Genomic DNA, 24,851 nt, shown 5'->3' with positions numbered 1-24,851 from the left:
TAAGGTCACACAGACCTCGCCCAATCACTTGTGGTAAGTCTTCAGATGACTTCCAAACCTTCACAGACTCGGTCACTCGGTGATCCATAATTTTCTCTTGGATGCTCTAGACCACGACGCCTAACCGTCTGGAAGAAGCACAATCTTCAGAGGTAACAAGCGTCAGATCCACACAGGATCAATCTCTTCAGTGATGCTCAATCACTTTGGGTTTGTGGGTGTTTAGGTTTGGGTTTTCCTCACTTGATGATTTTCGCTCAAAGTCCTCGGAGGATGGGATGCTCTCAAATGACAAGTGTTAGTTTCTCTCAGAGCAGCCAACCAGCTAGTGGTTGTAGGGGGCGGCTATTTATAGCCTAGGGAGCAGCCCGACATGATAAGACATAAATGCCCTTCAATGATATGACCGTTAGGTGGGTAGATATTTTGGGACAGCTGGCGCATAGCACATCAACGGTCGGAAATTTGAGTATCAAATTTCTCAGGGCTATCATGTTCCTCACTGTGTAGGCAATCCGCACTGGCGAATTCCTGACTCCTCAGTCAGAACAAATTCCTCAGAGACCAGAAGAACTTCGTCTCTGTCACTGAAGAAATTGACTGAACTGTATGAGATTTCCAATGGCTTCACTCGAAGGGATTGGTAGGTGTAGGATTTTGAGTTGAGCATCACATGGAAATTTTTCCTTAGTATTTCCTCGGCCCCCTTTTACAGTACGGTGTTTCCTATGACTCAAGAAAGAGAAAATGAAACTACGAAAACAAAAGTCTTCACGCTTCATGTTCCTCAAATGAATACCAAGTCTTCATGGTCACACCAATTTCTTCACTTTCAAAGTCTTCAGAAATCCAAAGTCTTCAGTCGAAGAACTTCATTTTTAGGGGTCGAATTTCTTTGTAAATATCAAACTCCTCATAGACTTATAGACCTGTGTACACTCATAAACACATTAGTCCCTTAACCTATAAGTCTTCAATACACCAAAATCACTAAGGGGCACTAGATGCACTTACAATCTCCCCCTTTTTGGTGATTGATGACAATATAGGTTAAGTTTTCAACGGGGATAAACATATGAAGTGTAAATAATGATATTGAGGAATTTGATTGCAAGATATAGAAGAACTCCCCCTGAATATGTGCATAGTGAGGAATTTGCTTTTGAAGCAATGCACACTTGAAGAGTTGAATCATGGAGATCTCCCCCTATATCTTGTAATTCATACACGCATTTGATATAATATATGAAGAATTTGAAATGCATGATGAAATATGGTGACTGATGTAATTCAGCATGCGTGCAATAACATTAACGAGGAATAAGCATGCAGAAGAAACAACAAAAGTATCAGGCCACCATAGAGTTTTAAGTTTACAACTCGATCCAGCAAAGTCATCAGAAGAACGAGAGTTGTAACTTAGAAAAAAAAACGCCCATATAAGATAGACCTGCTTGAAGACTAACTCAAATTTCTCCCCCTTTGTCATCGAATGACCAAAAGGTTCGAAAATGAGAACCAACGCCCCTGAAGAATATCAAGTTGATGAAGGAGCGCCAGCGTTGTTGGGGTTGTTTGGTGGAGTAGGGCCTGCCGCAGTGTCGTCCAAGTCTTCATGTTCATCGGTGTCGCGCGATGAAGAATAGGAGCTGGCCACCAAGGACGGAACCTTGACCTTCTTGTATTTCTTCGATGGAGGTGCAGACCAGTCAAAGTCCTCCTGGAGACCCATTTTCTTCACATCTTCTTCGCCGTAAATGTGAGACAGAACAACCCAGGTGCGGTTGAGGGTTTCATGAAGGTAGTAGTGGTTTTTCTTCACTGCATTGTGGGTAGCAGTCATGTTGTGAAGAATTGAACCAAACTGACGCTTGACCCATTTGTGATTGCGATCAACCTTCTGGTGAAGACTGAGGAGAAGCTCACGGTCAGTCATCACCCTGGGAGCTGTGCCTTGAGGATTTGGCTTGGTGGCGTTGGCGGCAGAGTCATGGGTGGCAGAGTCATCATTGGTGGAGTAGGATGCAGCCTTGCGAAATTGACCATCCAATGGACGAATGCCTTCATCAATGACAGCAATAGCCTTGTCCTTTTCATCAGCTGAGGAAAATGTCCGTTTGAGGACTTCAATCGGGGGCAAGTAGCTGCAATGGTTCAGTGTGTCAGCTTTGTAGTTGAGTGAAGACCTTGTTCTGATGAATCTCATGATCCAAGGAGCATAAGGCTTCAACTCAAACGGTGTCATTGCGACATTGGCCAGAGTCCTCATGAAGATATCATGGAAGTTGACGGGAATGTTATGAATGATATTGAAAAGCAGATTCTTCATGATGCCAACGACTTCTTCTTTATCCGAGTCGTGGCCCTTGATAGGACTCAATGTCTTCGTCAGAATGCGATAGACAGTCCGAGGCACATATAACAATTCCTTCACAAGGAATTTTGTTCTTGGGGCCTGACCTGGCTTCAAAGGCTTCATCAGCACTTGCATATAGTGATCTGTAAACTCAGGTTCACTGTAGACGCAACAAGCAGCTTCAAGGGGAGGACTAAGAGGTAAAGCACGAAGCAATTCAGTAGCTGGTGCCTTGTAGTGAGTATTTTCAGACATCCAGTCCAGCACCCATGAATTCACATCTTCAGAGTCTCCGGTGATGTGCAGAGTTGCATAAAATTGAAGAATAAGCTCTTCGTTCCAATCACATATATCAGTGCAGAAATTTAACAGTCCCGCGTCGTAAAGAACACTGAGGACTGGCCCGAAGCACGGCAGAGATTCCATATCCACGTGAGGAATGTGCTCATGATCAAAGACTTTGTCTTTGTTGAACAACACTGAGGAATAAAAATTTGCCTAGCTGGCAGTCCAGAAACGCCTCTTCCTAATGCGAGCAGAGTCATAGGGGTTGTAATCAGTGAAGAATACGTGCTCCCCAAAGAAATCATTAGCAAATTTTTGCTTCCTTGAGAATGGATCCTTTGGCTTGGGTAGAGGAGTGTCAGTCAGTTGCATTACAACCTCAGGAATCACAATCTCAGGTTCTTCAGGCTGAGGAATTTCTGGTTCCTCTTCAGTGGCAGCCTGGGTCTTCAATTCTTCATTTTCATTTTCTTCAGCTCTAGTGGCTGGAATTTCTTCATGAGCTTCATCAGATCCCATTTGAACTGTAGTTGCTGGGGACTGAGGAATTTGTTGCAATGGTGTGAAGAGTGGAGAGTTGGGGTGCTGACTTTCCCAAAAGTCATCATTAATCACCGGTGTGGTGCAGCCAATGTCCACATCTTCATCTTCCATTTCTTCAACGCCGGCCACTTCAGCAGTAAACTGAGGCATAGGCGAGGAAACTGTGGGGGTTGAAGGGATTTTATCCACTTCAATTTCTTCATCCATCTGCTCTGACGAAGCAGCAGAAGGATTTTCTTCATCAGATCTGCTAGGGATCACATATTCTTCATCAAAAGGGACGATTTCCTTTGATGGCATGGAGGAAACCGGAACAACATCAATTGGATTAGCAAATGAGCTTGTCAATTTCTTCATCTTCTTCGGTGCTGAAGAATCTGAAGGAGCTGATGCTTTCCTTTTCTTCACCGCTGCACGCTCTGCAGCCTTGGTCTTCTTCACATCTGATGCAGATGGAAGGATGGGAGTTGGAGTAGGCGCAGGAGGAGCAGAGGAATGTGGTTGATTTTCTTGAGGCACAACTGATGCAGTTGCCCTGACCTCTTCATTTTCTTCAGGCGCACCACTAGTGGGTGCCCTGGCAATTTCATCAGCGGCTGGAATGCAGTCATCAGCCCTGGAACTCACATTTTCTTCAGCAGCCTGATTGTCATCAGCGGTGCTGGTAGCCCCGGGCGTTCGGTCTTTTCGGTTTGTTCGGTCCGGTCTTTTCGGTCTTTCAAAATTTCGGTCTCCCATAATTGAAGACCGATATAATTTCGGTCTTTTCGGTTATTCACTATTCGGTCTTCGGTCTTTACTATTTGGTCTTCGGTCCTGACCAAATAGACCAAATTAAATGCTAGAACCTAGATTTATGTTACTTCCAGTACCAATTGTATACAAACTACATAGAGTAAAGAGGTACATGTGTGCAGAAAGCTGTGTGTATAGAGATAACATATGTCTGTAAATTGGCGCATGTGTACATAAGAAAAATTCAAACAAGTAACACTTGTATGCAATCTGGATGGAATACAGTACACCATATGAAAATCTTTAAAATAGAAAATTAGCACTATATATAATCACCACTTCACCAGCAACAAGATCCATGCATGCATACTCACTATATATAATCACCACTTCACCAGCAACAAGATCCATGCATGCATACTCATATATATGGAGTCGACAAGCAGCAAACACCATCACCACTTAGTACTTGACATGAAACAAATCAAGTTTAGTACATGATTTCAATTCAGCAGCAAACAACAAACATTAAGGTCTCACACTCTCACTCTCAGTTCTCAATTCTCAAGTCTCGAGTCACAAATTAAAAGCAAAAGATGATAACTAAAACAACATACATTCAACATCATTTTAGTTCAGCCATGAGTAGACGTGGATGTCACTTTGTTGGTCGACTTGCACACTTGTTTGACTTGGCCATGGAAGAAGCAACAACACCACCATTGAACTTGCGCTTTCCCTTCACCTTGTCACCAAATTCTTCAATCAACTCTACAACAAGTCAAGTATTCAATCAAATTTCATAATCTGCTAGCTATGGTGATATACTGATAGTGACAAATGCAATGTGATTTTGTTGAGATCTACTAGCTAGGTCTAGTTAATGAAGAAGTTTGTCAAGTCATGCATATAAAGTTCTCCATACATTGGTTTGGTACTGATGCATGTCATGCATATTAATATCTCTACAATAAAAAAACAAATGTATTGACAAGTTGGCTGATTTTTTTACCTTTTTCTAGCACTTCTAATTCTTCCAAGTTCTCCTTGATGTCGACCGGATCTGTTGACCTTCTCAGCCAGTCTTGCGTACAAACTAAAGCTTGCACCATAAACGGAGTTAGAGATGTCCTCAAGTCATCAAGTATGCGTCCACTTGTGCTAAAGGCAGACTCAGAAGCCACAGTTGTAATGGGGATAGCAAGAATATCACGAGCCATATTTGCCAAGATTGGAAACCTAGATGAATTCTCTTTCCACCATCCTAGGATGTCAATTTTTTTGTCAGGGTCTTCAGAGTCTTCAGCAAGGTATTTTTCAAGCTCAGATTTACTACTTGCATGTAACGCCCACGATGCGGCTATATCTCCCACGTGTCGAGGCACGACTTAGAGGCATAACCGCATAGTGGTTTTGTCGCAAGAAGGGTCATCTTCACACAATCCCATGTAATGAACAAGAATGGGATAAAGAGTTGGCTTACAATCGCCACTTCACACAATACATAAATATCATTATACATCATCCAAAATACAATCATATAGACCGACTACGGTCAAAATCCAGATGAAAATAAGACAACCCCAAATGCTAGATCCCCGATCGTCCCAACTGGGCTCCACTACTGATCATCAGGAAAAGACACATAGTAACGACCACGTTCCTCGTCGAACTCCCACTTGAGATCGACGCCATCATCTGCACTGGCATCGTCGGCACCTGCAACTGTTTTGGAAGTAACTGTGAGTCACGGGGACTCAGCAATCTCACACCCGCGAGATCAAGACTATTTAAGCTTATAGGACAAGGAGGTGCAAAGAGGTGGAGCAGCAGCAGCAAAAGCATATATGGTGGCTAACTTGCGCAAATGAGAGCGAGAAGAGAAGCAATGGAACGGACGTCATCTAGCAATGACCAAGAAGTGATCCTGAACACCTACTTACGTCATACATAACACAGACCGTGTTCACTTCCCGGACTCCGCCGAGAAGAGACCATCACGGCTACACACGCGATTGATGTATTTTAATTGGGTCAAGTGACAAGTTATCTACAACCGGACATTAACAAATTCCCATCTGCCTCATAACCGCGGGCACGGCTTTCGAAAGATAATACCCTGCAGGGGTGTCCCAACTTAGCCCATCATAAGCTTTCACGGTCAACGAAGGATAAACCTTCTCCCGGAAAGACCCGATCAGTCTCGGAATCCCGGTTTTACAAGACATCTCGACAATGGTAAAACAAGACCAGCAAAGCCGCTCGAATGTGCCGACAAATCCCGATAGGAGCTGCACATATCTCGTTCTCAGGGCACACCGGATAAGTCAAGCTACGAGTAAAACCAGACCTCGAGTTTCCCCGAGGTGGCCCCGCAGGCTGCTCGGTTCGGACCAACACTCGAAGGAGCACTGGCCCGGGGGGGTTAAAATAAGATGACCCTCGGGCTCGCGAAAACCCGGGGGAAAAAGGCTTAGGTGGCAAATGGTAAAACCAAAGTTGGGCCTTGCTGGAGGAGTTTTATTCAAGGCGAACTGTCAAGGGGGTCCCATAAATCACCCGACCGTGTAAGGAACGCAAACTCAAGGAACATAATCCCAGTATAACAGTAACTAGGGCGGCAAGAGTGGAACAAAACACCAGGCATAAGGCCGAGCCTTCCACCCTTTACCAAATATATAGATGCATTAATTAAATAAGAGATATTGTGATATCCCAACATATCCATGTTCCGACAAGGAACAAACTTCAACTTCACCTGCAACTAGCAACGCTATAAGAGGGGCTGAGCAAAAGCGGTAACTTAGCCAAACAACGGTTTGCTAGGAGAGGATGGTTAGAGGCTGACATAGCTGAAATAGGAGACATGATATAGCAAGTGATAGGTAGCGAGCATGGCAACAGAACGAACAACTAGCATAGCAAAGATAGAAGTGATTTCGAGGGGTGGTCATCTTGCCTGCAAGATTCTCAGAGTTGTCGAAAGCTTGATCCTCGTAAGCGTACTCGACAGGTTCCTCGTTCACGAACTCGTCTCCCGGATCTACCCAAGACAAGAAAACAAACAAACGGAACCACAATCAACAACGAGAAATGCGCAAGCAACATGATGCAAAACATGTATGATATGCAATATATGATATGCGATGCATATGCGTGCTCCGGAAGGAAAATGATGAACATGGCAGTAACTTGGCAAACCAAGCATGCCACTGGAAAGATGAGATGATTTCGGTCGAAATCGATATAAAGATCATCGGAATCGGATGCACGGTTTGCAAATGGCAAGCGAAACAAGAATGACACTAAACTGCGATAAACAGCAAGATAGCACTTAAAATGCAACAAACAACAAAGCTACAGCACCCCAACATAGCAACAAAGCACATGGAAGTAATCTACAGAAGATCCTTGACAAAAGATGAACACTGAGCTACGGCTAGTTCACAACATATCAAGCTCAAACAAGCATGGCAAAAGTGCAAAAGATTACAGGTTCACAGACTTGGTGAAAAACTGGACATGGCAGAAAACAGCATCAGGTAGCAATGTTTAGAGCATGAAATCAACATGCTACAGGAACTTAACATAGCAAAACAAGGCATGGTAGTGTTCTACTAAATGCACATGACAAAAGTCCCTTACTGACCATTATCCAAAAAGGACCAGAAGATATGATGGCAAGCATGTAAACATAGCAAGTTTCGTTATCAGGTTTCAGACTTGGCAGAAAACAGAGCATGGCAGAAATATTAATATGTAGGCCTCTTTGTGAGCTTGATGCACTCCCTACAGAGCAATGCATGACAAACCAAGCATAACTACAGCAATATGGCATGTTTATGAAGCTATCTAAGGCAAGAACAATTGCATAGCATGTATGGGTCAACTACAATAAGCTTGGAAAATATGCATATCATGTTAAGAATCTGCCAGAAATATTTTATAGCAAAAGTAGAGCAATATTGAGTCATGCTATGGTACTCGAAAATTGCAAACAATTGCAGGAATGGATCAATTACAACTATAGATCCAAAACATCCTTATTGAATATCTCCAAAGTATGCATGGATCTCTCTGTAGTATCAAATTTAGATGGCAACAAAATTACAGCAGACAAGGACTTAGAGAAATCCCTAAGTCCCTGAAATCAGAAATATTACGGGGCCTACTTTGCATGCTTGTGCTAGTCACCATAAAGATCACAAAAATATATGGACTATACCACTGGAAAGATGGCATGGCATACTTCAAAACACATGTAGAGCTCATGCTCAGAAGATGCACAAATTAAATGATACAAAAATGACAAATCTCCAAGTTCTGTCAAGAACCAGAGAATAACAGCAACTAGCCCTCTTCCAACGAAGATTTGAGCATCAAGATGACCTCTAATGAACATGGTGCAATTGAACAAAATGAAGAGCATCACGAGACGAACAATTTGACATATTACACGCGCGAATCGAAACTACATGCGCAGAGTTATAGCCTCGGGAACAGGAGCACATGCAGAGAAAATTTCATGACTCAGCAAAATCGGAGGGGGGTCTCGGGTCAACCTTTGACCAGATCGGGATCGCGGTCAACAGGAGCTCGAGCTCGCCGGCTCGGTCGATGGCGACGGCGAGGCAGGGGCCGGCGGGGCCGACCGCGGCGTGGGGGACCGGTGCCGGAGGAGGGGCCCGGCCGGAGGCGGTGGCGCCGGCGGGCGGCGGCGCCCGGAGCGGCGGACGACGGAGGGGAGCACGGCCGGCGGCGGAGCACCCGAGGGCGGCGGCGGCGGCGAGGAAGACCGGCGGGTCGGCGGGGCCGGGCGACCGGCGGCGGCGGCGACACGCGCGGGCGCGGGCGCGCGGCGGCGGGATGGGCCGGCGGGCCCGATTTGGGCCCGGCGGGCCTGGCGCGGCGGGATCGGCGGCGGGGCGACGTGGCGCGACGCCACTGGCCGGGAGCGGCGGCGCGTTTGTCCGGTGGGCGCTGGACGCGTCCGCCCGCGGAGAGGGGAATTTAGGGTTACGGGAGACTGCGATTTCGTTTTCGGGATGCCCACCTATAAATAGGTAGAGGGAGCTAGGAGACTCCAAATGAGGTGCGGTTTTCGCCCACACGATCGTGATCGAACGACCTAGAGCATGGAAGAGAGTTTGGTGGGTTTTGGGCTGGTTTTAGAGGAGGTTTTTGCTGGATATTCAAATGGACTTTGCGGATGCCCGGTTAACCGTTGGAGTACCAAACGACCTCCGAATGGAACGAAACTTGACCGGTAGTCTCCGGGTGGTATAAGAAGACCACTTGACAAGCCTCGGTCCATTCCGAGAAAGTTTGACACACGCACACGAAATAAAACAAGAGGGGTGCACCGGAGGAGATAGGAGCGCTGGATTGGAAAACGGACAACGGGGAAAATGCTCGGATGCAAGAGACGAACACGTATGCGAATGCAAAGCACATGATGACATGATATGAAAATGCATGACATGAAAAAATACAAAACGAAAAACAAAACCCGACAACGGAGGGAAAAACATATCACATAGCCAAAAATGGCAAGAGTCGGAGTTACAAATATGGCAAGTTACAAGCGGGGTGTTACATTGCACTTCCTCCACTATTATTTTGCCTCAACCTACTTGCAATTAGTTCCTTCATCATACTTGCTCCTCCTCCTTCTATTGTTACTTGGCTAATGGCTGGTGTTGTTGGTTCTTGTGTATTCAATCTTACTCGGTATTCTTCAAACAACTCGCGAACACATTTGTTGACTGCATACCACACCTTCTCTCTAGACTCAACACCAAATATTTCCATGTTGGGGAACGTAGCAGAAATTCAAAATTTTCTACGCATCACCAAGATCAATCTATGGAGTACTCTAGCAACGAGGGGAAGGGGAGTGCATCTACATACCCTTGTAGATCGCGATGCGGAAGCCTTGCAAGAACGCAGATGAAGGAGTCGTACTCGTAGCGATTCAGATCGCGGTTGATTCCGATCTAAGCACCGAAGAACGGTGCCTCCGCGTTCAACACACGTGCAGCCCGGTGACGTCTCCCACGCCTTGATCCAGCAAGGAGAGAGGGAGAGGTTGGGCAAGACTCCGTCCAGCAGCAGCACGACGGCGTGGTGGTGATGGAGGAGCGTGGCAATCCCGCAGGGCTTCGCCAAGCACCGCGGGAGAGGAGGAGAAGGGAGAGGGGTAGGGCTGCGCCGAAAGAGAGACGTTCTCATGTGTCTTGGGCAGCCCAAACCTCAACTATATATAGGGGGGGAGGGGCTGCGCCCCCTCTAGGGTTTCCACCCCCAAGGGCTGGCGGCCAGCCCTAGATCCCATCAAGGGGGGCGGCCAAGGGAAGGAGAGGGGGGGGGGGGGGCGCCCTAAGGCCCATCTGGACCTAGGGTTTGCCCCCTCCCACTCTCCCATGCGCCTTGGGCCTTGGTGGGGGGGGGGCGCACCAGCCCACCTGGGGCTGGTCCCCTCCCACACTTGGCCCACGCAGCCTTCTGGGGCTGGTGGCCCCACTTGGTGGACCCCCGGGACCCTCCCGGTGGTCCCGGTACATTACCGATATCACCCGAAACTTTTCCGGTGACCGAAACAGGACTTCCCATATATAAATCTTTACCTCCGGACCATTCCGGAACTCCTCGTGACGTCCGAGATCTCATCCGGGACTCCGAACAACATTCGGTAACCACGTACATACTTTCCCTATAACCCTAGCGTCATCGAACCTTAAGTGTGTAGACCCTACGGGTTCGGGAACCATGCAGACATGACCGAGACGTTCTCCGGTCAATAACCAACAGCGGGATCTGGATACCCATGTTGGCTCCCACATGTTCCACGATGATCTCATCGGATGAACCACGATGTCGGGGATTCAATCAATCCCGTATACAATTCCCTTTGTCTATCGATATGTTACTTGCCCGAGATTCGATCGTCGGTATCCCTATACCTTGTTCAATCTCGTTACCGGCAAGTCTCTTTACTCGTTCCGTAACTCACATCATCCCGTGATCAACTCCTTGGTCACATTGTGCACATAATGATGATGTCCTACCGATTGGGCCCAGAGATACCTCTCCGTTTACACGGAGTGACAAATCCCAGTCTCGATTCGTGCCAACCCAACAGACACTTTCGGAGATACCTGTAGTGCACCTTTATAGCCACCCAGTTACGTTGTGACGTTTGGTACACCCAAAGCATTCCTACGGTATCCGGGAGTTGCACAATCTCATGGTCTAAGGAAACGATACTTGACATTAGAAAAAGCTCTGAGCAAACGAACTACACGATCTTGTGCTAGGCTTAGGATTGGGTCCTGTCCATCACATCATTCTCCTAATGATGTGATCCCGTTATCAACGACATCCAATGTCCATGGTCAGGAAACCGTAACCATCTATTGATCAACGAGCTAGTCAACTAGAGGCTTACTAGGGACATGGTGTTGTCTATGTATCCACACATGTATCTGAGTTTCCTATCAATACAATTCTAGCATGGATAATAAACGTTTATCATGAACAAGGAAATATAATAATAACCAATTTATTATTGCCTCTAGGGCATATTTCCAACAGTCTCCCACTTGCACTAGAGTCAATAATCTAGTCCACATCACCATGTGATTAACACTCATAGGTCACATCACCATGTGACCAACATCCAAAGAGTTTACTAGAGTCAACAATCTAGTTCACATCACTATGTGATTAAACTCAATGAGTTCTGGTTTGATCATGTTATGCTTGTGAGAGAGGTTACTAGTCAACGGGTTTGAACCTTTCAGATTCGTGTGTGCTTTACGAATATCTATGTCATCTTGTGGATGCTACCACGCGCTATTTGGAGCCATTTCAAATAATTGCTCTACTATACGAATCCGGTTACTACTCAGAGTCATCCGGATTAGTGTCAAAGTTCACATCGACGTAACCCTTTACGACGAACTCCTTTTCACCTCCATAATCGAGAAAATTCCTTAGTCCACTAGATACTAAGGATCAGTTCGACCGCTGTCACGTGATCCATTCCCGGATCACTATTGTACCCCTTGACCAACTCATGGCAAGGCACACTTCATGTGCGGTACACAGCATAGCATACTGTAGAGCCTACGTCTAAAGCATAGGGGACGACCTTCGTCCTTTCTCTCTCTTTTGCTGTGGTCAGGTCTTGAGTCTTACTCAATACTCACACCTTGTAACACAACCAAGAACTCCTTCTTTGTTGATCTATTTTGAACTCTTTCAAAATCATGTCAAGGTGTGCGTTCTTTGAAAGTATCATCAGGCGTCTTGATCTATCTCTATAGATCTTGATGCCCAATATGCAAGTAGCTTTTATCCAGGTCTTCCTTTGAAAAACTCCTTTCAAACAACCCTTTATGCTTTCCAGAAATTCTACATCATTTCGGATCAACAATATGTCATTCACATATACTTATCAGAAATGTTGTAGCGCTCCCACTCACTTTATTGTAAATACAAGTTTCTAACAAACTTTGTATAAACCCAAAAACTTTGATCACTCCATCAAAGCATATATTCTGACTCCGAGATGCTTGCTCTAGTCCATGGAAGGATCGCTGGAGCTAGCATACCTTTTAGCATCCTTAGGATCGACAAAACCTTTCTGATTGTATCACATACAATCTTTCCTTACGAAAACTGGTAAGGAAACTTGTTTTGACATCCATCTGCCAGATTTCATAAATGCAGCTAATGCTAACATGATTCCGACGGACTTAAGCATCGCTACGGATGAGAAAATCTCATCGTAGTCAACTCCTTGAACTTGTGAAAATACTCTTTGCCACAAGTCGAGCTTCATAGACGGCAACCTTACCGTCCACGTTCGTCTTCTTCTTAAAGATCCATTTATCTCGGATTTCATGGCTTCTAACCATTTGTCAGAATATGGGCCCACCATCGCTTCTCCATAGCTCATAGGTTCATCGTTGTCCAACAACATGACTTCCAAGACAGGATCACGTACTACTCTGAAGTATTACGCATCCTCGTCGTCCTACGAGGTTTGGTAGTGACTTGATCCGAAGTTTCATGATCACCATCATAAGCTTCCACTTCAATTGGTGTAGGTGCCACCGGAACAACTTCCTGTGCCCTGCTACACACTAGTTGAAGTGACGGTTCAATAACCTTATCAAGTCTCCACCATCCTCCCACTCAATTCTTTCGAGAGAAACTTTTCCTCGAGAAAGGACCCGTTTCTAGAAGCAATTACTTTTGCTTCCAGATCTGAAATAGGAGGTACACCCAACTGTTTTGGGTATTCTATGAAGATGCATTTATCCACTTTGGGTTTGAGCTTATCAGCCTGAAACTTTTTCACATAAGCATCGCAGCCCCAAACTTTTAAGAAACGACAACTTAGGTTTCTCTAAACGGTGTCGTCTCAACGGAATTGCGTGGTGCCCCTTTTAAAGTGAATGCGGTTATCTCTAATGCCTAACCCATAAACGATAGTGGTAATTTGATAAGAGACATCATGGTATGCACCATATCCAATAGGGTGCAGTTATGATGTTCGGACACACCATCACACTATGGTGTTCCAGGCGGTATTAATTGTGAAACACTTTCCACAATGTCTTAATTGTGTGCCAAACTCGTAACTCAGATACTCATCTCTATGATCATATCACAGACATTTTATCCTCTTGTCACGACGATCTTCAACTTCACTCTGAAATTACTTGAACCTTTCAATAATTCAGACTTGTGTTTCATCAAGTAAATACACTCAGCATCTACTCAAATCATCTGTGAAGTAAGAACATAACGATATCCACTGCATGCCTCAGCACTCATTGGACTGCATACATCAAAATGTATTACTTCCAATAAGTTGCTCTCTTGTTCCATCTTACTGAAAACGAGGACTTTCAGTCATCTTGCCCATGTGGTATGATTTGCATGTCTCAAGTGATTCAAAATCAAGTGAGTCCAAACGATCCATCTGCATGGAGTTTCTTCATGCATATATACCAATAGACATGGTTCGCATGTCTCAATCTTTTCAAAAACGAGTGAGTCCAAAGATCCATCTACATGGAGCTTCTTCATGCGTTCTATACCAATATGACTCAAATGGCAGTGCCACAAGTATGTGGAACTATCATTACTATTTTATATCTTTTGGCATGAACATGTGTATCACTACGATCGAGATTCATTTTAGGTGCAAGACCATTGAAGGTATTATTCAAATAAACAGAGTAACCATTATTCTCCTTAAATGAATAACCGTATTGCGATAAACATAATCCAATCATGCTCAACGCAAACACCAAATCTCGATGGTAGAGGGAGCATGCGATGCTTGATCACATCAACCTTGGAAACACTTCCAACACATATCGTCATCTCACCTTTAGCTAGTCTCCGTTTATTCCGCGGCTTTTATTTCGAGTTACTAACACTTAGCAACCGAACCGGTATCTAATACCCTAGTGCTGCTAGGAGTACTAGTAAAGTACACATTCATATAACGTATATCCAATATACTTCTGTCGACCTTGCCCGCCTTCTCATCTACCAAGTATCTAGGGTAGTACTGCTTCAGTGACCGTTCCCCTTATTACAGAAGCACTTAGTCTCCGGTTTGGGTTCAACCTTGGGATTCTTCACTAGAGCAGCAAACGATTTGCTGTTTCATGAAGTATCCCTTTTGCCCTTGCCCTTCTAGAAACTAGTGGTTTTACTAACCATCAACAATTGATGCTCCTTCTTGATTTCTACTTCCGCGGTGTCAAACATCGCGAATGGCTCAAGGATCATCATAACTATCCCTGATATGTTATAGTTCATCACGAAGCTCTACTAGGTTGGTGGCAGTGACTATGGAGAACCATCACTATCTCATCTGGAAGATCAACTCCCACTCGATTCAAGTGATTGTAGTACTCAGACAATCTGAGCACATGCTCAACAATTGAGTTTTTCTCCCTTAGTTTGCAGGCTTAAGAAATTCGTCAGAGGTCTCACACCTCTTGACGTGGGCACTAGTCTGAAATCCCAATTTCAGTCTTCGGAACATCTCATATGTTCTGCGATGTTTCAAAACCGTCTTTGGTGCCACAATTCTAAACCGTTAGCAATACGCACTGAACTATCACGTAGTCATCAAAACGTGTGTGTCAGATGTTTCGCAACATCTACAGACGACGCTGAGGTTCAACACACCGAGCGATGCATTAAGGACATAAGCCTTCTGTGCAGCAATGAGGACAATCCTCAGTTTACGGACCCAGTCCGCATAATTGCTACCACCAACTTTCAACTAAATTTTCTCTAGGAACATATCTTAAACAGTAGAACTAAAGCGTATGACATAATTTGCAAAGACCTTTTGACTATGTTTATGATAATTAAGTTCATCTGATTAATGAACTCCCACTCAGATAGACATCCCTCTAGTCATCTAAGTGATACATGATCCGAGTCAAACTAGGCCGTGTCCGATCATCACGTGAGACGGACTAGTCATCATCGGTGAACATCTCCATGTTGATCGTATCTACTATACGACTCATGTTTGACCTTTCGGTCTCTTGTGTTCCGAGGCCATGTCTGTACATGCTAGGCTCGTCAAGTCAACCTAAGTGTTTCGCATGTGTTCCGAGGCCATGTCTGTACATGCTAGGCTCGTCAACACCCGTTGTATTCGAACGTTAGAATCTATCACACCGGTCATCACGTGGTGCTTCGAAACAACGAACCTTCGCAACGGTGCACAGTTAGGGGGAACACGTCTCTTGAAATTATTATAAGAGATCATCTTACTTACTACCGTCGTTCTAAGCAAATAAGATGCATAACATGATAAACATCACATGCAATCAAATAGTGACATGATATGGCCAATATCATTTTGCTCCTTTGATCTCCATCTTCGGGGCACCATGATCATCTTTGTCACCGGCATGACACCATGATCTCCATCATTGTGTCTTCATGAAGTTGTCACGCCAACGATTACTTCTACTTCTATGGCTAACGCGCTTAGCAATAAAGTAAAGTAATTTACATGGCGTTATTCAATGACACGCAGGTCATACAAAAAATAAAGACAACTCCTATGGCTCCTGCCGGTTGTCATATTCATCGACATGCAAGTCGTGATTCCTATTACAAGAATATGATCAATCTCATACATCACATATATCATTCATCACATCTTCTGGCCATATCACATCACATAGCACATGCTGCAAAAACAAGTTAGACGTCCTCTAATTGTTGTTGCAAGTTTTTACGTGGCTTGTATAGGTTTCTAGCAAGAACGTTTCTTACCTACGTAAACCACAACGTGATATGCCAATTTCTATTTACCCTTCATAAGGACCCTTTTCATCGAATCCGTTTCGACTAAAGTGGGAGAGACAGACACCCGCTAGCCACCTTATGCAACTAGTGCATGTCAGTCGGTGGAACCTGTCTCACGTAAGCGTACGTGTAAGGTCGGTCCGGGCCGCTTCATCCCACAATGCCGCTGAAACAAGATAAGACTAGTAGCGGCAAGAAGAATTGACAACATCGACGCCCACAACTACTTTGTGTTCTACTCGTGCATAGAAACTACGCATAGACCTAGCTCATGATGCCACTGTTGGGGAACGTAGCAGAAATTCAAAATTTTCTACGCATCACCAAGATCAATCTATGGAGTACTCTAGCAATGAGGGGAAGGGGAGTGCATCTACATACCCTTGTAGATCGCGATGCGGAAGCGTTGCAAGAACACGGATGAAGGAGTCATACTCGTAGCGATTCAGATCGCGGTTGATTCCGATCTAAGCACCGAAGAACGGTGCCTCCGTGTTCAACACACGTGCAGCCCGGTGACGTCTCCCACGCCTTGATCCAGCAAGGAGAGAGGGAGAGGTTGGGGAAGACTCCGTCCAGCAGCAGCACGACGGCGTGGTGGTGATGGAGGAGCGTGGCAATCCCGCAGGGCTTCGCCAAGCACCGCGGGATAGGAGGAGAAGGGAGAGGGGTAGGGCTGCGCCGAAAGAGAGACGTTCTCATGTGCCTTGGGCAGCCCAAACCTCAACTATATATAGGGGGGGAGGGGCTGCGCCCCCTCTAGGGTTTCCACCCCCAAGGGCTGGCAGCCAGCCCTATATCCCATCAAGGGGGCGGCCAAGGGGAGGAGTGGGGGGGGGGGGGCGCCCCACTAGATGGGCCCTAAGGCCCATCTGGACCTAAGGTTTGCCCCCTCCCACTCTCCCATGCGCCTTGGGCCTTGGTGGGGGGGGGGGGGCGCACCAGCCCACCTGGGGCTGGTCCCCTCCCACACTTGGCCCATGCAGCCTTCTGGGGCTGGTGGCCCCACTTGGTGGACCCCCGGGACCCTCCCGGTGGTCCCGGTACATTACCGATATCACCCGAAACTTTTCCGGTGACCAAAACAGGACTTCCCATATATAAATCTTTACCTCCGGACCATTCCGAACTCCTCGTGACGTCCGGGATCTCATCCGGGACTCCGAACAACATTCGGTAACCACGTACATACTTTCCCTATAACCCTAGCGTCATCGAACCTTAAGTGTGTAGACCCTACGGGTTCGGGAACCATGCAGACATGACCGAGACGTTCTCCGGTCAATAACCAACAGCGGGATCTGGATACCCATGTTGGCTCCCACATGTTCCACGATGATCTCATCGGATGAACCACGATGTCGGGGATTCAATCAATCCCGTATACAATTCCCTTTGTCTATCGATATGTTACTTGCCCGAGATTCGATCGTCGGTATCCCTATACCTTGTTCAATCTCGTTACCGGCAAGTCTCTTTACTCGTTCCGTAACTCACATCATCCCATGATCAACTCCTTGGTCACATTGTGCACATAATGATGATGTCCTACCAAGTGGGCCCAGAGATACCTCTCTGTTTACACGGAGTGACAAATCCCAGTCTCGATTCGTGCCAACCCAACAGACACTTTCGGAGATACCTGTAGTGCACCTTTATAGCCACCCAGTTACGTTGTGACGTTTGGTACACCCAAAGCATTCCTACGGTATCCGGGAGTTGCACAATCTCATGGTCTAAGGAAACGATACTTGACATTAGAAAAAGCTCTGAGCAAACGAACTACACGATCTTGTGCTAGGCTTAGGATTGGGTCTTGTCCATCACATCATTCTCCTAATGATGTGATCCCGTTATCAACGACATCCAATGTCCATGGTCAGGAAACCGTAACTATCTATTGATCAACGAGCTAGTCAACTAGAGGCTTACTAGGGACATGGTGTTGTCTATGTATCCACACATGTATCTGAGTTTCCTATCAATACAATTCTAGCATGGATAATAAACGTTTATCATGAACAAGGAAATATAATAATAACCAATTTATTATTGCCTCTAGGGCATATTTCCAACATTCCAAAGTAGTGAGCCTAGTGAAATCAGAAAGCTTATACCTTGGATCAAGAGCTGCAGCAATAAAAATGAGCAAGTTGAGATTTTCCTTCTCCTTCTCCTCCTTCTCCTTCTTCTTCCCTTTCCCTCTTTCATTTACAATAGGACCCTTATCCTTCACCTTTTCATTCTCATGCCAAGACCCCCAGTATTTGTCAAACTTTTCTTTTATCCTCTCTGCCATAGGTTTTTGCAAAGGATCTGTACTGCTCATCCAATTTTGAACCAATATGTGTATATTGCCAACCTCGAAAAGAAAGTTGTTGGAAGTGACATGAAGTGAGGATGACACACGAATAGTAAGATCATAAAAATGAGCAAGAAAGGCAGCCATTTTCCTAGCATTTTCCCAATCCATTTCATCTGGATACCCAAATCCTCCTTTTTCTTCAGACAAGTCCAACGCATACAATGGGTCATCCTCACAGTACCTTGTAAACACCTTCGCGTAGGTGATGGCAGCCTTCAACATTATGTAAGTTGAGTTCCACCGAGTGCATACATCTAGGTTCAAGAATGCTTTGCTCTTAACTTTTTCTTCCAATGCTAGCTCTTTGAATTTTACCAACCGAGAAGTCCCATTCTTGATGTATCGCACAGCAGCTCGGACACGTTTGATTGAAAGTTCAACTTCTTTTAGGCCATCTTGTACAATAAGGTTGACAATATGTGCCGCACATCTCATATGCAAAAACTTTCCAGCAGCTATGCTAGTTTTGGCCTCAACCATGCACTTTCTCAAGTGAACAATGCAGCCATCATTATTGCTTGCATTATCCACGGTGACTGTCATAACTCTCTCTAGCCCCCATTCCATCAAACATCTCTGCAAGTTCTTCCCAAGATCCTTCCCTTTGTGGCCCTTCACCATAATGAAATTAATAATCTTCTTATGATACTTCCACTCTTCATCAACGAAGTGTGCAGTCACTACCATATAGCCATCTTGCTGCTGAGAAGTCCAACAATCAGTGGTTACACACACACTTCCACAATTCTCTTTGAAAAACTTTTTCAACTTGCATTTCTCATCTAGATAGATTTTGACAGTGTCCCTAGTACAAGTTCTTCTTGATGGTGGAGTAAAGCGGGGGCAAGCGATTGAAATGAACTTTCTGAATCCAGATTTCTCACCAAATGCAAAAGGCAGTTCATCCTCTATGACCATCACAGCAAATGCCTTCCTAACTTTTTCTGCATCATATCTCCAAGTATTAATGCCATCTCCTGGAGTTGCTTGCAAAGTGGTCTGATTTGGATCCATTTTCTTATTCGGACTGCGCTTGCATGTACCAAAGTGCCTGCGCATTGCTGTTGTTCCATTGATTGATGTAGTAGCTTGAATTGGTCGGTCACAATACTTGCATTTTACTTCCTTTACTAACCCCTTGTCATCAAAAACTTTGGTAAAATGCTCCCAGATTTGTGATCTTGATGCCATTTGCTTCCGTCCTTTTGGCTTGTCATCTTGAGCAGCTTCTGGATTGGCACCTTCACCAACTTTTGCTTCGGCATCTTCATCTTCAATGATGCTACGTAAGAATGATTCGTCTCCTGCTTCTGCAGCCGCTGCTTCTGCATCTGCTTCTGCATCTACCTCTGCATCTACACTCATAAATGCATCATCTTTGTCCTTCAATCCCTCATCATGTTCAGATTCCAGTATAGAAAGCATCTACAAAAGAACAGGTTACTCGTTACTGAACCATTTCTTCATCTAATGGTACACAGGAACATACAAACTAACAAAAAGATACTACTTATAGCCTAGTTAGTACATAAAGCAGCATGGCACGAATCTGTCGTGAATATATACAAGCCAAAAAAAGGCAAGCCACTATATCAACCTTAATTTGAACATCACAGAACTTGAACAATATAATTGATTCACATAAAAGAATGACAATCTTGACATCACATATGCACATAGAGAGATGAAGTATCTTGCTCGCCTTCAGGATTCAGCTGCAAGGTACAACACCGGAAGAACAGCAGGCGATGACCCAGCACCAACCTCGAAGAGGACGAGAGGTGGTGATGAACTGCAGCAGCCAGGAGATGGAGCACCGTCGGCGGATGTCCCCGTCACTGGCAGTGGAGCGACGAAAGAGGGTCGGGCTTGGCGGCGCGACGCAAGGGGCACGGTGGTCGCGGATGGTGGTCGGCTCGTCGTCACCGGTCAGGGCAGCAGCTCAGGGCGCCGGTCCTCGTCGCTCATCGGTCAGAGGCGCGCGGCGCTCCTCGGTCACGGCTGACGGCTCACGGCATCACGCCACTGTGAGGGACGGCGGCTAGGGTTCGTGGTGGGAGAGAAAAGAGGAATTGTGCAAAAGTGGGCGGCGGCTAGGTTCTGTGAATCGATTGCATCGTGAGGTGAGGACGAGGTGTGTTTGTGTGTTATCTCGCTTGTGACCTTGGGCTGGCCAGATGGGCTTTTCTAAATTCGGTCTATACGGGCTATTCGGTCCACAACATCAGATGACCGATCAGACCGTAACTAGTTCGGTCATACAGTAGTGCATACCGTTTTTTATTCGGTCTTATTTAGTTCGGTCATTTCGGGTTCGGTCTCGGTCTTTTCGGGTTTGGTCTTCGGTCTTCGGTTTTTATGCCCGGGGCGAGGTGCTGGCATGTTCTTCAATTGGCTGAGCAGATGCTTCAGCCTGAGGAATTTCCTGTTGCGATGGGGCTGCAACATTGGAGGTGAACATCTTAGTCAGTTTAACAACCTGACCTTGGCTCCTTTCCAATCAGCATAGTAAGCATTGAAATCATCGCTGAGGACTTTGATTTCAGACTGGATCTTCACAAGTTCATCAGTTGTCATAGAGACAACATTGTTCTTCAGGAATTTCTCCTTCCTGTACTGTGCTTTCTTGAGCTGCCTGGCCTTCTCAAATTTCCATTTTTCTTCTTGGATGAAGGCAGTCAGCATATGACTTTGGCCAGGAGTCAGCTTGAAGTCAGGCATAGGAGTGTTTGGGTCCTTGTGCTAGAGATCAATGTAATCGAGGATCAACTTTGGATCCAAAAGCAGAGGCACATTTGTGCCCTTGGCTCTAGCGGCCCTGACTTGCCTATCTCTGATGATTTCAGCAAGTTCTTCATCATCAGCTTCGTCTTCTTCAGACGGCACTTGGAAGGCGACCTGCTCCTTGTGAGGACTTGGGCAAGAGCCTCGTCCAACAGTGGTCTTAGTCTTCAGCAGAGAGGGTCCTGTTGAAGAATTTGGTGCAGCTGAGGAACTAGCTGAAGCTCCTGAGGCAATAGAGAAGCCTGTAGTCCTTTGGCACGTGGCAAGATGCACAGGTGCTGAGGATTTGGTCGGAGCAGCTGAGGACTTTGGAGGGGCAGGAGCAGCGTGAGGAATTTGCCGTGAGGACATTGACGGTGAAGCACTTGGCTTAGCGCAGGCTTCTTTGCCATGGATTTCTTCGGCTTGACAGCAGAGGCCTCAGCAGAGGCAGCAGCAGCAGCAGAGTCCTCGCTGAATTTCCTCACTGCATCTTTTGCTTGTTTGGCCAACTTGGCCTGGCGCTTGGCCCATTCTTCAGGATAATCTTCACCACGCTTGAGGCTGGTGAGATCAGCTTCTTGGCCAGGTGCCAACGGAGGTCTTGAGCATGGAGGATTGAGTGCGAATTTCTTCATGTACTTGGGAGTCACATATCTGTACTCCCTCCACTCTCTTGCCCATCTCCTCTCTATCTTCTGAATGCACACCTTGCGCTGATTTTTATCTTCCTCAGGGGGTGTGCAGTACCCAGCATAGATGTCCTCAGGGATTTCAAATGCAGTGTTGATCTCAGGCCTCTTTCCTCATTTCTGTGGCTTCTTTCCATCAGCCATTTTCTTCAGATGAGGAATTTGGACAATTGAATTTTCTGAAGAAGTATGCAACTTTTCTTCGAGGAACGCTGCAAATGAGTTAAGTTGATGAGAACCTAGTGATTCAACTGCGAACATGAGTACCTGTGAACAAAGTATAGTTGCGAGGAATTTGGAGAGGTCATATGCGTTCTCAGAAGGTTTTTCAAAAAGAACAAGTTTGAGGAATTTGACCAAGCGAGTCTTGAAGAATTTCACTAAGCATTCTTAGTCTTAGGTTCCAGAGTTGTACAGATCAGAAATCCGCACAATTGAGGAATCTTGAATAGAAATTATAGCTTAGAGAAATGAATCAAGATCAGATGACATGTGAGGTGTTTAGTGTGTGAAGATTTTGTAGAAATCATTTGAATCAAAGAGGGCAGTAAAAGTAACTTTTAATTACCCTGAATGAAGAACACGACGAACTGTGAGGTGGAGAAGTGAAGTTCGTCTGTGCAGATCTTCCACGCCCTAACTCGGCGGAGGAAGACGGCTACGGCGGCGGTGCAGTGAAGATTTCCGTGGCCGGCGCGAGTATGACGGCGACGAGGTCGAGGCAGTGAAGCTCTTCCTCACCGGCGACGATGAAGTAGTGGCGGCGCTAGGGTTTGAGAAGCTCGAGCTGGAGAGAGGTCGAGCGGAGTAAAGGAAGTGAGGAAGGGGAGAGGGGGTATTTATAGCCACGGTGAAAAACTGTTCGCCCGAAGAAATTGGACGAACGTGCCCCTGACCCTTCTCATTCGCTTGACATGTGTCACCCACGTACTGAGAAGTGGAGATCGTGTTAGATCGTGGGTGAATAGATAAGTATTCGTGGGATGCGGAACGGTTTGAGCGGCAAAGCCGAAAATTTTGATAAGATAAGTTAAAAGTTCCGTTTGCAAATTCTTCAGCTGACAAGGACACAGTGAAGATTTTGAACGAGTTTCAAATAGAACGCACATGAAGAATTTGTGAATAGATTGGGTTGAGTATAGCATAGAGGGGGAAGAGTCCGATCACATTCACTTAGCAGAAAAAAATGACTTGAAGAAATAGCAATAAGTGAATGCTGTAGAGGACATAAACTCTTATATATATATATATATATATATATATATATATATATATATATATATATATATATATATATATATATATATATATATATATAGCCAATGAAGAAAAATGACGGAAACAGTGAAGATTTTGAAGAACTGAGGAATTTCAAAACTGCGGAAAAACTCAAATTGAAGATTTTCAACTTTTGGTGGTGGCGTGACCCACCGTATAAGAATGATGATTTCAGACACCGCGTACAATTGTCGTAGGGTTCTGAGAATCAAATTCTTCGTTAATTTCTTCACACTTAGAGTGTTATTCTTCATTGATTGAAGAAAAACGTTTCTTCATGTGTTGCACATCTAAGTCATCAATTTTACATAAGTGTTAGGATGAGTGTCCTTTTCAAAGAACATTCGAAGATTCTAGGATATTTAGCTCACACCGCAACTTGCTAAATCTCTTCTCATCCAAGGGCTTAGTGAAGATATCGGCTAGCTGTTCTTCAGTCTTCACATGCTCAATAGAAATGTCGCCCTTCAACACATGATCGCGAAGAAAATGATGACGAATCTGAATGTGCTTTGTCTTCAAGTGCTGAACTGGGTTGTGAGCAATCTTGATGGCACTCTCATTGTCACAGAAGATAGGCACATTCTTCACGTTGACGCCGTAGTCCTTGAGAGTTTGCTTCATCCATAGCAATTTTGCACAGCAAGAACCAGCAGCAATGTACTCAACTTCAGCAGTAGACAGTGATACACAGTTCTGTTTCTTCGAGGACCAACAGACCAAAGATCGTCCGAGGAAATGACATGTACCAGATGTTGACTTGCGGCCCACACGATCACCGGCATAGTCAGAGTCAGAATATCCAATGAGATCAAAAACTGAGCCCTTGGGGTACCATAATCCAAGTGTTGGGGTGTGAGCTAGATATCGAAGAATATGTTTCACAGCCTTATGGTAAGATTCCTTCGGTGTAGCTTGAAATCAGGCACACATGCAAACACTAAGCATAATATCTGGCCTAGATGCACATAAATACAATAAAGAACCAATCATGGAGCGGTATACCTTTTGATCGAAATCAATACCATTTTCATCAGTGCACAGATGGCCATTTGTGGGCATCGGAATTTTGACGCCTTTGCAATCTTGCATGCCAAATTTCCTCAGTACATCCTTGAGGTATTTCTCCTGAGATATGAATATGCCATTGCGCTGTTGACGAATTTGAAGACCTAAGAAGAATTTCAACTCTCCCATCATAGACATTTGATATTCTTCACTCATTATATAGGCAAATTCATCACTATAACGTTGGTCAGTACAGCCAAAGATAATATCATCAACATATATTTGGCACACAAATAATTCATCATCATAAGATTTAGTGAAAAGAGTAGGGTTGAGTGAACCGGGTTTGAAGCCTTTCTTCATGAGGAATTCCTTCAAAGTATCATACCATGCCCGAGGGGCCTGCTTGAGGCCATAGAGGGCCTTATTGAGTCTGAAGACTTTGTCAGGATGCTTTGGATCT

General features: G+C 45.2%; 1 protein-coding gene across 1 annotated transcript; it reads right to left on the bottom strand.

Moving 5' to 3' along the window:
• Positions 1-7,962: 7,962 nt before the first annotated feature.
• Positions 7,963-20,187, bottom strand: LOC109782303 (zinc finger BED domain-containing protein RICESLEEPER 2-like). Its single transcript, XM_040402690.1, has 3 exons — positions 20,176-20,187; positions 18,400-20,072; positions 7,963-7,996 (listed from the first exon to the last, which is right to left on the bottom strand). Exons 1-3 carry the CDS (start codon positions 20,185-20,187, stop codon positions 7,963-7,965), a joined length of 1,719 nt encoding a protein of 572 aa, XP_040258624.1.
• Positions 20,188-24,851: the final 4,664 nt, after the last annotated feature.

This window comes from Aegilops tauschii, chromosome 3, assembly GCF_002575655.3.
Source record: "Aegilops tauschii subsp. strangulata cultivar AL8/78 chromosome 3, Aet v6.0, whole genome shotgun sequence".
In the NCBI taxonomy this organism is placed as follows: Eukaryota; Viridiplantae; Streptophyta; class Magnoliopsida; order Poales; family Poaceae; genus Aegilops; species Aegilops tauschii.
This window is presented reverse-complemented; position numbering and strand designations above follow the sequence as displayed.